General features: G+C 40.3%; 1 protein-coding gene and 1 long non-coding RNA gene across 3 annotated transcripts in view; both read left to right on the forward strand.

Moving 5' to 3' along the window:
- The first annotated feature begins 1,303 nt into the window (after window positions 1–1,303).
- LOC129532673 (uncharacterized) lies at window positions 1,304–7,720 on the forward strand. Its single transcript, XR_008678514.2, has 4 exons — window positions 1,304–1,420; window positions 4,438–4,481; window positions 7,370–7,477; window positions 7,597–7,720. It is a non-coding gene; the product is annotated as an uncharacterized lncRNA (long non-coding RNA).
- A 5,131-nt stretch (window positions 7,721–12,851) lies between these two features.
- ATP2C1 (ATPase secretory pathway Ca2+ transporting 1) overlaps window positions 12,852–14,036 on the forward strand; it is a 161,207-nt gene continuing 160,022 nt past the window's right edge. For both annotated transcript variants that reach the window (XM_019023678.4, XM_019023680.4), the window contains exon 1: window positions 12,852–13,483. In XM_019023678.4, the coding sequence (XP_018879223.3) occupies window positions 13,376–13,483 (108 nt within the window). In that variant the 5' untranslated portion in view covers window positions 12,852–13,375. The remainder of the gene's footprint in view (window positions 13,484–14,036) is intronic.

Raw genomic sequence — 14,036 nt, forward strand, 5'->3', positions numbered from 1 at the left:
AAGTCATACCCAAAAAGATCAAACTATATCTAAGTAACTTAACCAACATTTCAGAATAAAACTTAAGAATATTTATAACAACACAAAAATATTCCACACTCAAAAGGTAAAATTTATAATGTCTGACATTCAAACAAAAATTACAAAGAAGCGGAAAAATATGACCCATAATGAGGAAAATAATTAGTCAATTGAAACTAACCCAGAACCAACACAGATGTTAGAATCAGAAGATGAAGACATTACAATAGTTATTATAACTGTATTTCATATGTTCAAAATGTTAAATAGAAATACGAAAATATAAGAAAAGACTCGAGTAAAAACTAAAATGACTGAGATGAAAAGTACACTGGATAAAATTCATAGCAGATTAGACATAGCACATGAATTGAAGACATGAACAATAGAAGGCATACAAAGTGAAACATGGGGAAAAAGAATACAGAAATTGCCGGGCTTGGTGGCTCACACCTGTAATCCCAGCACTTTGGGAGGCTGAGGCAGTTGGATCACTTGAGGTCAGGAGATCAAGACCAGCCTGGCCAACACAGCAAAACCCCCATCTCTGTTAAAAATACAAAAACTAGCCAGGAGTGGTGGTACATATCTGTAATCCCAGCTACTCAGGAGGCTGAGGCAGGAGAATCACTTGAACCTGGAAGGCAGAGGTTGCAGTAAGCCGAGATCATGCCACTGCACTCCAGCCTGGGTGACAGAGAGTGGCTCTATCTCAAAAAAAAAAAAAAAAAAGAAAAAAAGAAAGAAAGAAAGAAAAAAACTAATGAGCTGTGGGACAACTTTAAGTGGCCTAAGACACATGTTATTGAGGACTCCTAAAGAGGGAGCAGAAGAAATGTTTGAGTAAATAATGGCCAAAATTTTTTTTACTTGATTAAAACAATAAACCCACAGATTTATTGTTTTTAATAAACAAGAAATGAATGTATTGTTCAATGAAAACAAGCACAAGAAGCATAACATAGAAGACACCAAGACACATAATCAAACTGCTAAAAAACCAATAATGAAGAGCAAAATCTTAAATGATTTGGAGTATTTCAGAGTTACTGGACAGATCTGGAACAGTGCTCCGGAAATTATAAATGTGTATTATCTTTTTATATCTTTTTAAGAACCACACACACTCTAGAAATATTAGGTTACATTAGAAACAGCTGGAAAGCAAAGAGACAAGTTAGGAGGGTTTTAAGGAGTACCACAGAAGTTTAGTGAACCTGAAATGGGATTGTGAAGTAACAATGGAATGTAGGAAACATTTAAGAATTAAAACTGACAGCACTTGAAGACTGTATGAGAAGGTGAAAAATAGCACTTGCTGGGAACTGATCAATAATATCAAAATTCATTGATCTAAGAGAGAAGATAATGATTTAATTTTGTACATGCTGAGTTTGAGGTACATATAGGTTCTTATATTGGGAAAGATATCTGGTATTCAGATACAGGTTTGGGAGTCATTAACACATAAACAGAATGTTCCCAAGTCCTTAAGCCTTCTTATGACATCTTTACCTGTAATATATCCAAATAAAACGGCCTGAATTTCAATTCTATGCATGTAAATGCAAGAAATCTGGGCCTACTAAGTATTCCTAGTGCAAAGTGGGGAAGTCTAAGACCCATACCTCTGAGGAAGGAGGCACTGGCCAGCTAGCACTCCTGTGTCTGAACTCAGAGGAGAGGAGGAGACTCCTGGGGGCTGGAACCCAGATCTTTGAGGAGAGAAGACTGGCTGGGAGTGGTAGAAAAACTGCAAGCTGGATTCAGCTTCTCCTAAAAAAGTGAACTACTGCTGCTGAAGTCCAGTCGCTGAGGTGAAAAAAGTGTTGCTTGAGTGATTGTTAAGAACAGGAAGCAAAACTAAAGAAGGAATAAGTCCCCTCTTATTCCTTCAAACTTTCTGTTTCTTTCCATTGGCAAAGGCTAATGGGGAACAGCTGGCAAAGCAGAAAAAAAGTGTGTAGAATCCCAGCGTTGCTAAGTAGAGAACAGAATTTTGAGTCTGGAGTTGAGAAACAATAACTTAATAATTGGCATACTCCTCTTAGTGGGGACAATGTCTTTTTCTGGCTCTGATAAGGAATTATGCTTCCAAGGAATGGTTGTCTTAAGTATAGCTTGATGGTCACATGGAGCTGGCTGTGCTTTCAGAAGGAAAGGTAGAGCATGAATTCTGTCATAAGTGACCCCTTGTTTCCCACAAACAAGGCGAACTGTGCATTTGAGAAGAGAGAAGCTAAGCCAGGACCACACTGAAAAGTTGGTGTCCTGTAAAATTCTTTAAAAATGTGTTCTTTAGCACTTGCATGTTTAAAATTAGCAAAATGAAATCTTCATTCAGATGTTCTAGCCAATCTGATCCATTTTACATTTCGAATGGTTGTCTCCACATTACATCTGCCACAATCAATTGCAAGAAGCCCAGCTACAGACAGGAAGAAACTGAAGTGGCTCTGGCAATGTTAGCTGCCAAATAAAGACACCTGTTACAAGGCTGCCTCTTTGCAAAACAAAGGAAGTAACTCATAATAAGGACAGAAGTGTAAGAAATAATGCAGATGGAAGTTGAAAGTTGGACACCTGCTGTTAAGTGGGGGGCAGGGCAGTCAGTTTTCATATGGGATATGCCTGGTAGGAAGTCATGAAAAACACTTGGGGAAAAATTCTTGGGAAGGAGAAAACCTTGACACACTCTTGGAAACAGACTCGTTTATGCATTTGTAGCCACATGAATGAAGGGGACTTAACCCATGCTGTCATTTTGAGCTACTTTTCCAATTCTGCAGAACAGTGGCAATAACAGCACTTCTGTTGCCCTATCCCCCCCTTCAACCTTATATTCTTTTGGAGCTTGACAAGCTCAGAGTTTAAAACATTGTTTTCATTGTGGAGCATCTCAGAATCATAACATGTCAGATCTAGACAGGACCTGGAGCAGGAGAAATCATAAAGAGCTAAAAGGAATTCTATAGCAATAAAAATGTTAGAACTATAAACAAAGGCTTCTGGGGAGATAGAGTAATATGTAAGTGTTTGAAAACTAATATTGAGGAAGGGAGGAGATTGTTTGGAATAGCTTAAAGAAATAACTTAAAATAATTTAAAATAAAGCAACTGTGAATTAGAATAAGGATACATTTTAACGCTGAAGATAGATAGTAATGGAGAATTTATTCATTTTGATGAAATGTTTTACACAATTAATACAGGGCTCCTTCATCCAGGGAACTGAAGCATCATATAAATAAATTTTTAGTAGATAATATTATTCAAAATTGTATAAAGATGTTGATTCCTCACATTTAGGAAAGATAGAGCAATTTAGGTATAAACAGGTATTGTTTTAGTCATAATTAATGAGCCTAAAAATGGGCTATTACTACCACCACCAGGAGCCTTCCGTCCATATTTCCATCCTAAAACAACTTGACTCATCCAATCAACACATTGTTATACTATTCATAGGTCAACCACTGCACAAATTCTTCAGTGATCATGGATAATTAGCATTTATTGACTACCTATTTGCTAATTAACCTTTCACAAAATTATTTTATTTTGATCTTTAAATGAAAGCTTTTTATGGCATTGATTATTATTATTATTATTATTTTTGAGACAGAGTCTTGCTCTGTCACCCAGGCTGGAGTGCAGTGGCGTGATCTCAGATCTCAGTTCACCTCAATATTCACCTCCCGGATTCAAGCAACTCTCCTGTCTCAGCCTCCCAAGTTCCTGGGATTACAGGAGCACGCCACCATGCCTGGCTAATTTTTGTATTTTTAGTAGAGATGGGTTTCACCATGTTGGCCAGGCTGGTCACGAACTCCCGACCTCGAGTGATCTGCCCACCTTGGCTTCCCAAAGTGCTAGGATTACAGGTGCTAGCCACCACACCTGGCCTATGGCATTGGTTTAACGTGCTGAGTAATGGTAGCATCAAGTACACAATGTAATGGAATTTGGTTTGAGGTTATATTAAAGACCAGGAATATACAGGAAGGAAATGGTGACTCTCAGTATTGGGAAGCATACACTCTATGTGTCATGGGGATGAGGATGACCTGATCACATATCTGTTACTTCAGCCACAGTAATCCAGACCTAAAATAACTCATTAGTCACAAGAGTTTTTAAATAGAAAGAATGACATCAAAAAAACTTGTTGGTTGGTGTGCTTTTCAGCTTAGTTCACTTTCTAAGCACATATATTAAATACCTACAGTGCAGCAGGCACTATGCAGGGAGAAGGAAGCGGGTACAAAACAGCTGTCAAGGCAGTGATGCATAATGGCTAAGAATTTAGGATTTGGAGTAAAATAGAAATGGTTGGAATCTTAAGTGGGTCACTAACTTGCTATGTACTCTCAGGCAAGTAACTTGACTTCTTTAAGCCTTATTTCTACTTCACAGGATGCAGATCCAAGCAAAACTCAAAACACAGTGTTCAACACAGAGTAAGCATCAACAAACGATTATTAATAATATCAAATATGAATATTTAATAATATTTAGTAATAATTTAGTTACTTGAGCCCTGGGAGCTTGCAATCTGGTTTGAATACAGAAGTTGGAATACCTCTTTATAAAGTGAACAGTATTCTAATGGAGGTTGAAATAAAATACAGAGAGAGGCATTCGTTTCTAGCAGGACAGTTGAAGAGATTGGGGAAAGTTTTACAAACGATGTAACACATTAACTATTAAGAAAAGTTAATTTCTAAATAGTAGATTGTCTTCTAAGTAATCTATAAGTTTGTACCTGTGATGATAACACAGGAATAGACATGTAGAGCATCTGAAAACAGATTCAAGTTGTTATGGACTGAATTGTTTCCCTCCCTAAATTTATGTGTTGAGGTCATAAACTGCTGTACCTCAGAATGTGATGTTATTTGGAGATAGGGGTTTTATTTGGAGATAGGAAGACCATTTGAATACACAAGGTGAAGATGTTCACCTAGAAGCCAAAGAGAGAGGCCTCAGAAGAAACCAATCCTGCCAACACCTTGATCTCAGGCTGTTAGCCTCCAGATTTATGAGACAAAAAATTTCTATTGTTTAAGCCACTCAGTCTGCAGCACTTTGTTATGTCAGACCTGGCAAACTAATACACAGTATATACTAGAAATGAATAGATGATAAATGTGGAATTATAATTCTGTGGAGAATGAATATATGGGGCTAGGAACATCACCTATCCATTTGTAAGAAAGTAGAATAGGGCTGGCGTGGTGGCTCACACCTCTAATCCCAGCACTTTGGGAGGCCGAGGCGGGAGGATCACGAGGTCAGGAGATCAAGACCATCCTGGCTAACACAGTGAAATCCTGTCTCTACTAAAAATACAAAAAAAAAAAAAAAAAAAAAAAATTAGCCAGGCGTGGTGGCAGGCGCCTATAGTCCCAGCTACTTGGGAGGCTGAGGCAGGAGAATGGCATGAATCCGGGAGGTGGGGCTTGCAGTGAGCTGAGATCAAGCCACTGCACTCCAGCCTGGGTGACGGAGCGAGACTCTGTCTCAAAAAAAAAAAAAAAAAAAAAAAAAAGTAGAATAGATCTCTACTTCATTTCATATACAAAAATACATTTTAAATGGTGTTAGATATCTAAATGTAAAAGACAAAGCATATTAGAAAACATGGAGAAAGGCTGGGCGTGGTGGCTCACGCCTGTAATCCCAGCACTTTGGGAGGCCAAGGTGTGGGGTGGGGGAATGGATCACCTGAGGTCGGGAGTTCGAGACCAGCCTGACCAACATGGTGAAACCCCGTCTCTACTAAAAATATAAAAATTAGCCAGGTTGTGGTGGTGTACACCTACAGTAATCCCAGCTACTCAGGAGGCTAAGGCGAGAGAATTGCTTGAACCCAGGAGGTAGAGGTTGCAGTGAGCTTAGATTGTACCACTGCACTCCAGCCTGGGTGACAGAGGGAGATTCTGTCTAAAAAAAAAAAAAGAAAGATAAATATTTTATAACATCAGGGTCAGGGAAATCTTTCTTAGCAAGTCGGTTAAACCCAGGAACCAAACACTGGTAAATTGGACATGCGTTAAGGGTGGTAGCAGCCCTGTGGCTGACAGGATAACTTTGAGCCAGGTGCCTAATGCTGCAATGAATGAAGAGCCTGCCAGGGAAAGAGATCACTCTAAACAACTGTCAGGCCCAGAGAGAATGAGGCCAACTTACAACAGCACCAGCCAAGTGAGAGCTTTCTCTTCACAGTGTCTCTCCTTCCAACCCCTGCCTTTGCCCTGGCAGATTCAGAAATCTCAGTGAGCAAGCTAGGAGAGGAGGAGAAATGCGAGAGTGACACCACTCCTCTCTCTTCTGCTGAAAGTAGTCAGTGCCCAGTAGGTTTCAGCTAAAGTGAAGCGAGAAGGTCAATCATGTTGAAAATATTTTCTTAGACTAGGCTATATCAAATTGAGACTTGCTTAGGATGAAATTATTGTAGGATTTTCTAGTTCCTTTGAGTAACTAAAAGTCATGCACCCTGCTCCAAAATTTACTCATATACAGAGGAAGGTGTGCACACACACACACACACACACACACAGGTCATATATAAAGGGATAGTAGGAGTAGAAAATAATTTCTTTTTATAATATCACCCCATGACTTCCCTGTGTTCAGTGAAGAACTTACACACAGAAAGAACTTACCTAGTGAGAAAAAAAAATCAGGGAGACCTATTCTAGATAGAAAAGTATGGAAACCCCCTCCAAGCAGGTATGATTTAAGCTGAGGCCTAAAGAATGAAAAAGAAGGCAGCTGCATACAGGGAGAAGGATTGCTATTTTTTAAAGGTACAAACTCAAAGAGCCAAGAGAACAGGAGTGAAAATAAACGCCAATCTTCCGCAAAGAAATTTCTATCCTCTCCTTAATGGAGTAAGAAGGGGTCTGGTCAAAATGCTTCTTAACAATTGCCAACCAACCACCTTGTTTCTGCCCCCATTTCCAGAATTACTTGGTCTGCCAATTTTGGAGCCTTTGGGGAATTCTGTAGTGCAAATTGGGTTTCTTCTCTGTGTTCCTTGCTGTTGCCTTAACCTTCAGCTCATTTGTTAAGTGAGTTACCACTTGTTCTTCTGTTCCCTGGCTTCCACATTGTTACCATCTGTGCTAAGTGTTGGGGACAAAATGGTGACTGAGATGAACAAGATTCCTGCCCTCATGGAGCTTATGTTCCAGTAGAGGAGACCAAAAAAAAAAAAAAAGAGTAAACAAATGAATTTAAAAATAGCAAACTGTGATGAGTATTAATGGAAGAAACTCATGCAATTAAAATTGGAGTTTAAACTAAGCCTCTGAGATAGTGTTGATTTTGCATTCCAAAACAGGTACTGGACTCTTGCTAATTAAAGTGAGGTACACGGAAACGGAACATCAACATCATCCTAGAACTTGTTAGAAATGCAGAATCTGGGGCTCCATCCCAGACCTTCCAGGTAATTCATATGCACATGAAAGATTGAGAAGCATTATAGTAAAACCATATTTTTAGTTTTCATATAGAATTATCAGTAGCATGCCCACCAATTTGAAATTACCCCATTTTCCTTAAAAGGAAAAGCCTCTTTCCTCTTCTTCTGGGTTGGTGCTAGGCCTCCCAGAGGAGCAAATCATGACCGCTGGGGAGAAGAAGGCAACGCAGCTTCAAAGACCTGCCCCAAATCCATCAAAAACAGTAAGTTTGCTGGGAGATTTGAATGTTTCTGTTAAAGGAATAATTTGCAATTGCATCCTGAATGGGAATTCTCAAGACTGGATGAAAGAAGATAGAGTTAGAGGATTCATCCCAAACCATGGGCATGTTGGAGACAAAGATGAGCAGGTTGTACTTGGCGATGGGTTTGAGAAAGGATGTGATTTGGGAGATTCTTGGTGGTAAGGGAGTTCCCTGTTTCAGGTTTAGGATCCCTCTATCCCAACTTGAAAAGGACGAGAAGCTAGTGGCAGAAGAGGGAGAAGAGGGGGCATTGGGTAGAGCTGGCTCTATTTTTTGGTCCTGGGCCTAAAGCAAGAGTTGATTTCCCTGAACTAAAGCTACTAATAGCACCACTGTACCTTGACAAGAGAAAATGAGTGAGAGAGGATGTGGGAGCAGTCAGATATCAAGTCAAGATATCACCTGATGGGAGGCCCATGTGAAGACTGATATGCAGGAATTTCCTTATGGGAAAGTGGCTGCAAAAAAAGAGATGGGCATTGGCCTGAGGAAAACCACCCCTACTGGGGAAGTGTATTTTAAATTGTGGGCCTGCTGGAAGCTCTCAAAGTGCTTTAGCAAACAGGGCATCTATCTTTCAAACTCCACCTGGGAAATCCCTCTACAGCCATGTCCCTACCTGATAGCTCCCAAACCAGTGGCTCTCAAAGTGAGGTTCCCAGCAGCATCAGCATCACGGGAGAAGTTGTTAAAAAAGCAAAATCTCTGCTCCTCCCGCAAGACCTACAGAATTAGCAACTCTGAGGGTGGGGCCCAGCCACCTGGGCTTTAACAAGCCCTCCAGATGATTCAAATGTATGTTCAAGTTTGGCCTAAACTATGCAGAAAATGTCTTTTTTTCTTCAGTGGAGGACAAGTGTCTCATGAGTGTGGAAATATTGTTAAATTTGAGAACTTAATACTTGAAACCAAAGAGCAAAAGGCATAAAAGTTGCACAGTTTATAGAGCAATTAGAAACATCAAAGTTGCTGAATGATGGTTGTAATGGGAATATAGAGGGATTTTTGAAAGTGAATTTTGGGAAAGTAAAAATGCACCATCTGCAGATGTAGGATAATTATTCCCTATGTGGTGAGGGCACTAAGAAAATGTTGTCCTGTGAAGTAGCAGAAGTGCTTTAATCATGCAATAAGGTGGAATCTGGTGCTGCATAAACTTGCCCTGATGAGCAATATTAAATGCCTCCCATTCCTCTCTTGATTGTATTTGATGCTGTCCTTAGCGGAGTGTAAGACTGGACCAGTATCTACAGATCTAGTGGGATGAGAGTGATTTCTCAGTGGAATTCATAATAAATGATTTCTGTTTTCTGAGCTAGCAGCTTCTCCATCATCCTAGCTGCTGGCCCTTCACTCTGTATCCGGGCTGGATTAATTCCCAGAGAATGGAGTCATTTTCCTGATGGGAACTCTTAGCACTGATTGGAAGGAGGAGATTAGTGGGGTTTTCATTTTTGTCCTGATGCAATTTGAAAATCTCATCAATTCAAAGGTATGCTGGAAATACTGTTTCTCAATTCTTGTTTCATGTTTCTCAACCTGTATTTAACCCTTGGATCCAATTCTTTCTTCTTTGTCATTCTCTTTCAATGAATATGCATTGGTATATGTTAACTAAACACCTACTGTGTGCAATGCACGGTGCTAGATGACTTCACAAACCCACATTTTCATCCTATCTTCTTTAACATTTGAAAAAGAATAAACTGTAAAACATCTTTCTGCTCACTCCCTTACCACTATTTTTCCTGGTGTTGGCTTTGCCTCATTATGTTGCTTTTCAAGTGAAGAATTTGGGATTCCCCATACTTTAAGCCATTTGCAAAAAAGCAGATTATTATTAGAAAGCACAGAGAACACACAAATATCCTTTCATTGTGGGATTACAGACTTAACCTATGACTTTCCTGGATTCATGGTTTCTGTTAGTTATTTTTCTATCGAGGACGAGGGGTGGGAGTGAGTTCTGCAAAATAACAGATAACTGCTTCCACTCTTTTTTTTTTTTCTTTTTCTTTTTGAGACGGAGTCTTGCTTTGTCACCCAGGCTGGAGTGCAGTGGAGTGATCTTGGCTCGCTGCAACCTCTGCCTCCCGGGTTCAAGTGATTCTCCTACCTCAGCCTCCTGAGTAGCTGGGATTACAGGCACACACCACCACGCCCAGCTAATTTTACTATTTTTAGTAGAGACAGGGTTTCACTATCTTGGCCAGGCTGGTCTTGAACTCCTGACCTCATGATCTGCCTGCCTTGGCCTCCCAAAGTGCTGGGATTACAGGCGTGAGCCACCGTGCCCGGCCTGCTTCCACTCTTTATTGTGCTACTTTGCAGAGGGAAAAATAACCTCATATACTTGGGGAAGAAACATTGGGCCCTTCAGTCCTTGCAGATATAGATTGTAGCCACCAGGACTCTGGTCAGCGGTCTTTCATCAAGGCACCTGAGCCACAGGGGCAATAAAAAATGGCATGCCTTAAAAAAAAAAAAAAAGGCACTTCTCCAAGCTGTGATGGCAGAGATGTCCATACTGTAAACTTAAGGAGACTATGCCTACCACCTGAGAAACAGGGTGCATAAATTCCCACATTCATATTTTATTAAATATAGACGGACCATTGAAACCTATGTCAAACAGAAACTGAGATTGTAGTAGTTTTCAAAAATTGGGAAGCAGAATATCTGTATCTACAAATACAGCTTCTTTTTAGCATCACCAGAATCATTTCATAAAGGAATCTTTAAGAGGTAGGTAATGATATGAACATTATTTATAGAGAATTCAGGACAGGAGGTTGTATGATTGTTTGAGAAGACGTACTTGCTCTCCAATCGTAGTCTGCAAATTCCTAGACATCTGTATTTGTATTTCTCTCTCTTTTTTTTTTTTTTGGAGACAGAGTCTTGCTCTGTTGCCCAGGATGGAGTGCAGTGGCACAATCTGGGCTCACTGCAACCTCCGCCTCCCAGGTTCAAGTGATTCTCTTGCCTTAGTCTCCCAAGTAGCTGGGATTACAGGCACGCACCACCACACTCAGCTAAGTTTTTGTATTTTTAGTAGAGACAAGGTTTCACCATGTTGGCCAGGCTGGTCTCAAACTCCTGACCTCAAGTGATCTGCCCGCCTTGGCCTCCCAAAATGCTGGGATTACCAGCGTGAGCCACCATGCCTGGCCTGTATTTCTCTTTAACAAGGTAACACCATGTCTTTCCTTCTTCAAGTTAATAGGTCCTCGAGAATTCATTTCTGGGAGTGGGTTAAGTGGTTCTGCAGTATACAGGTTGGATACAGATACTGGAGTCAGGTTTATCTGGTTAGAATCCCCTTCGCCTCTGTTTTTGCAGCTGTGCGACCTCAGCAAATTGTTACCTTCTCTGAGCTTTAGTTTTCCCATATGTTACTGTAGGATTACATGTGAAAATACATGTAAAGACTTTAGCACATCACCTGGCCAAAGGGCCCAATTAGTATTAGATATGATTTATATTCGCTATCAATTAAATTCCTAAAGGAATTTTAATTGAATTTGTTTCACCCATTTTTCTTTTTTGTGCTTAATCTAATAGAACAGTTTTTGTTTGGGGATGCTGCATTTCTCCCTCCCCATTTCTTTTCATCACTCATCTCAGCCCCAGAAAAAGTGATCCTGAAACAACTGTGGAAATGAAGTCTGCTTTGTGTTCGTCTGTTGGGAAAAGATTGGATCACCAGTCATGCTGTGGGTGTTTAGCAGGCTGCTGGCTTCTGCCCACAATAAAGAGGCATCTCTGAAGGTTTAGATATTTTTAAAAAGAGAAGCAAAAGGGCAGTTAGTGGATCTCGAGGGTTCGTATGAACGACACATTTCCCTGCCCCCACAATCCCTAGGGCTGCCTCTCTTTCCAGGGCTTCAAGTTGGCCCAGGGTATCTGGCTTTCTACACTTCTTGTTTTTCTGGGTCATGAACTGGCAGGGAGCATGCAGCACTGTGCCCTTAGCATTCAGGTGTTTCACAAGCACACTGCTTCTCTCTTGCCCTCATTAGAGTCAGCTGTCTCCAGCATACAGAGAAGGACGTGCAGATCCTCTGTATGCATGCAGCATGGTGCACCTGGAGAGGTGACAGAAGGGCAGGGCCTCCTCCTAGGAGCCAGCTCCAGTAGCAATATGTAAATGACTTCTTGGAATTGCCAGGCTGGTCCTGGTGAGTCTGGAAGATCACCTTGCTAGTGGGCCCAATGCCAACCTGACAGATGGCCTGGGCTGCTTGCAGCACAACCAGCTTTAGGCCATCAAGTGTGTTCCCTGAAGGCAGGTGACCCATCCAGGAGTGTCAGGGAGGCTGTCCAGGGGGACAACTAAGGCTGCAATGTAATTTCCCCAGCTCTGCCTACCTCCTCTTCCCCGCAACTTGCAGTGCTCTCTAGGAAGAGGGAAAAACCAGGGCTTTCTTTCACCCTTAAAGAAAACTCTGGGTCACATAATTTTTGTTGATGTCCAGTCTGTTTTCTACGTGACAGCCCCTCACAGAAGTGACCAAATGTTTCCATCAAAGGAACCAGCTACTGTAAAGTTTAAAAGGGTAATAAAATAGTAAAGTCTATTTGGGGCCCTAGTTTAGAAAAACCCTGTGATCTCTATAAAGTATTAAGAAAATATTGAACTTTCAAATTTTATGATTTCATGTCCTCTAAGACCACAGACCTCTTGGCATTATTTTTCTTTTTTCTTTTTCTTTCGTTCTTTTTTTTTTTTAAGCATGAATCTTTTTTTTAAAAAGAGTTAGAAAGTAAACATAAAACATTTTCTCTCACTTACATTCATAGTTTTTAAAAGCCTAGGGAAAGTTAATGTTTCTGAATTCAGCCTGTGGATTTGAGACAAGGATTCAAGGAGAGAAGGCTTTTAGCTTTTAACTCAGAACAGAATCTGTTTGCAGCTATTGTTCAATTAATGTAAAGTATCTGGTTACTGGGCATGTTGCATAATGCATCACAGTGCAAGCCAAACGTTTTCAGTGCTGACAATGAGCTCCTTGATAACAATGAAGAGTGAGGTAATTTGTTAAATTTTTTTAGAAGTCCCCTAAAACAGTCTTCTCAAGACTGAATGAATCAACACTTTCGAGCTCAGACCACAACTGAGCTGTGTGTCTGTGTGTGCGCATGATGATAAGAAATCTAGAAGGAAACTGGGAAAACCACAGCTCATGCCCTGTTTAAGAACTAGAAAAAGTGTCAGAAGAATTAAAATTAAGCCTCACGAGAGTCTGCGGGTATGGAAAGTCACCAGCTAGCTAATATTAACATAGCTTGCAACAGAACACTGTTGCTAGAAATAGGACAGTCGCATCACTACCACTAAGCAATTTGCATTCTGTGGACCAGCCCCTGAATTCCTATTGCCCTTTGGGCATTGCATTTCTGGACACTTCTAGACAGTGTTCATACTTGGCTGTCTGGTTTCACCAGGAACTCTACCCAAAAGAGGAAACAGCAAGGAGAACATTTGCTTTGTTTGTAGGAGGGAAGTGGTCGAGCTGCAAACAAATCTTTAGGCATCTGAGGAATTGCTAAGTTTCTAATTTCATATGGTTGCTGACAAGGAGGTGCAGACAAGGACCCTCTTGCTTTCCTCACTATGGATAGTCTGTTGCCTCCATCTAGATTCTCTTATTTCAAAAAATATCCTCTCCATGCAATTAGGAGATATTTATCGACGCTGAGAAACCAAAGAGCCGAAGAACAGGTATCATTTTGTTTATATTATCTTTAAAATGAACGGGTGCTTGTTCCTTGTTGCTTTTACGTCGCTTAGTGATTTCATTTGTGCTGGTTTACATGTTTATAGGTACAGGTCAGATCCTGCTTGTGGCTGTTCAGACTTGGCAATCAGAAAGCAAGCAGGCTTGTGAGAATTTATTTAAACTTGGAACATTCAGATCCTGAGATTAAGCGGAGTTCTGTAATGAAGCCACATGCTTTCTTTCTTCTAAAGAGCTACTCTATCAAAGTTAAATTTTGAATTCTTTGATCATTTTCCAATGCCTCAGATACAAAATTTGACACTATTAATATCTCAACAAAGAAAGTATCAGACCCTAGAAGTACACTTGTCTTCTTGTATTTATGGTTATGTTTACATAGCCAGAATTTGCAAAACAAAAAACATTTTATAAACTATAATAACCTTAAACAGATCATTAACAAGCTATAAAGATCATTCAGAAGCAGTTGGTCATGTTTGTGTGTGTAAAAGGTAGGAGGTAGAGCACTGCCATTTTCAGTCTTTTTAGCCAATC

This window comes from Gorilla gorilla, chromosome 2, assembly GCF_029281585.2.
Source record: "Gorilla gorilla gorilla isolate KB3781 chromosome 2, NHGRI_mGorGor1-v2.1_pri, whole genome shotgun sequence".
Lineage (NCBI taxonomy): Eukaryota > Metazoa > Chordata > Mammalia > Primates > Hominidae > Gorilla > Gorilla gorilla.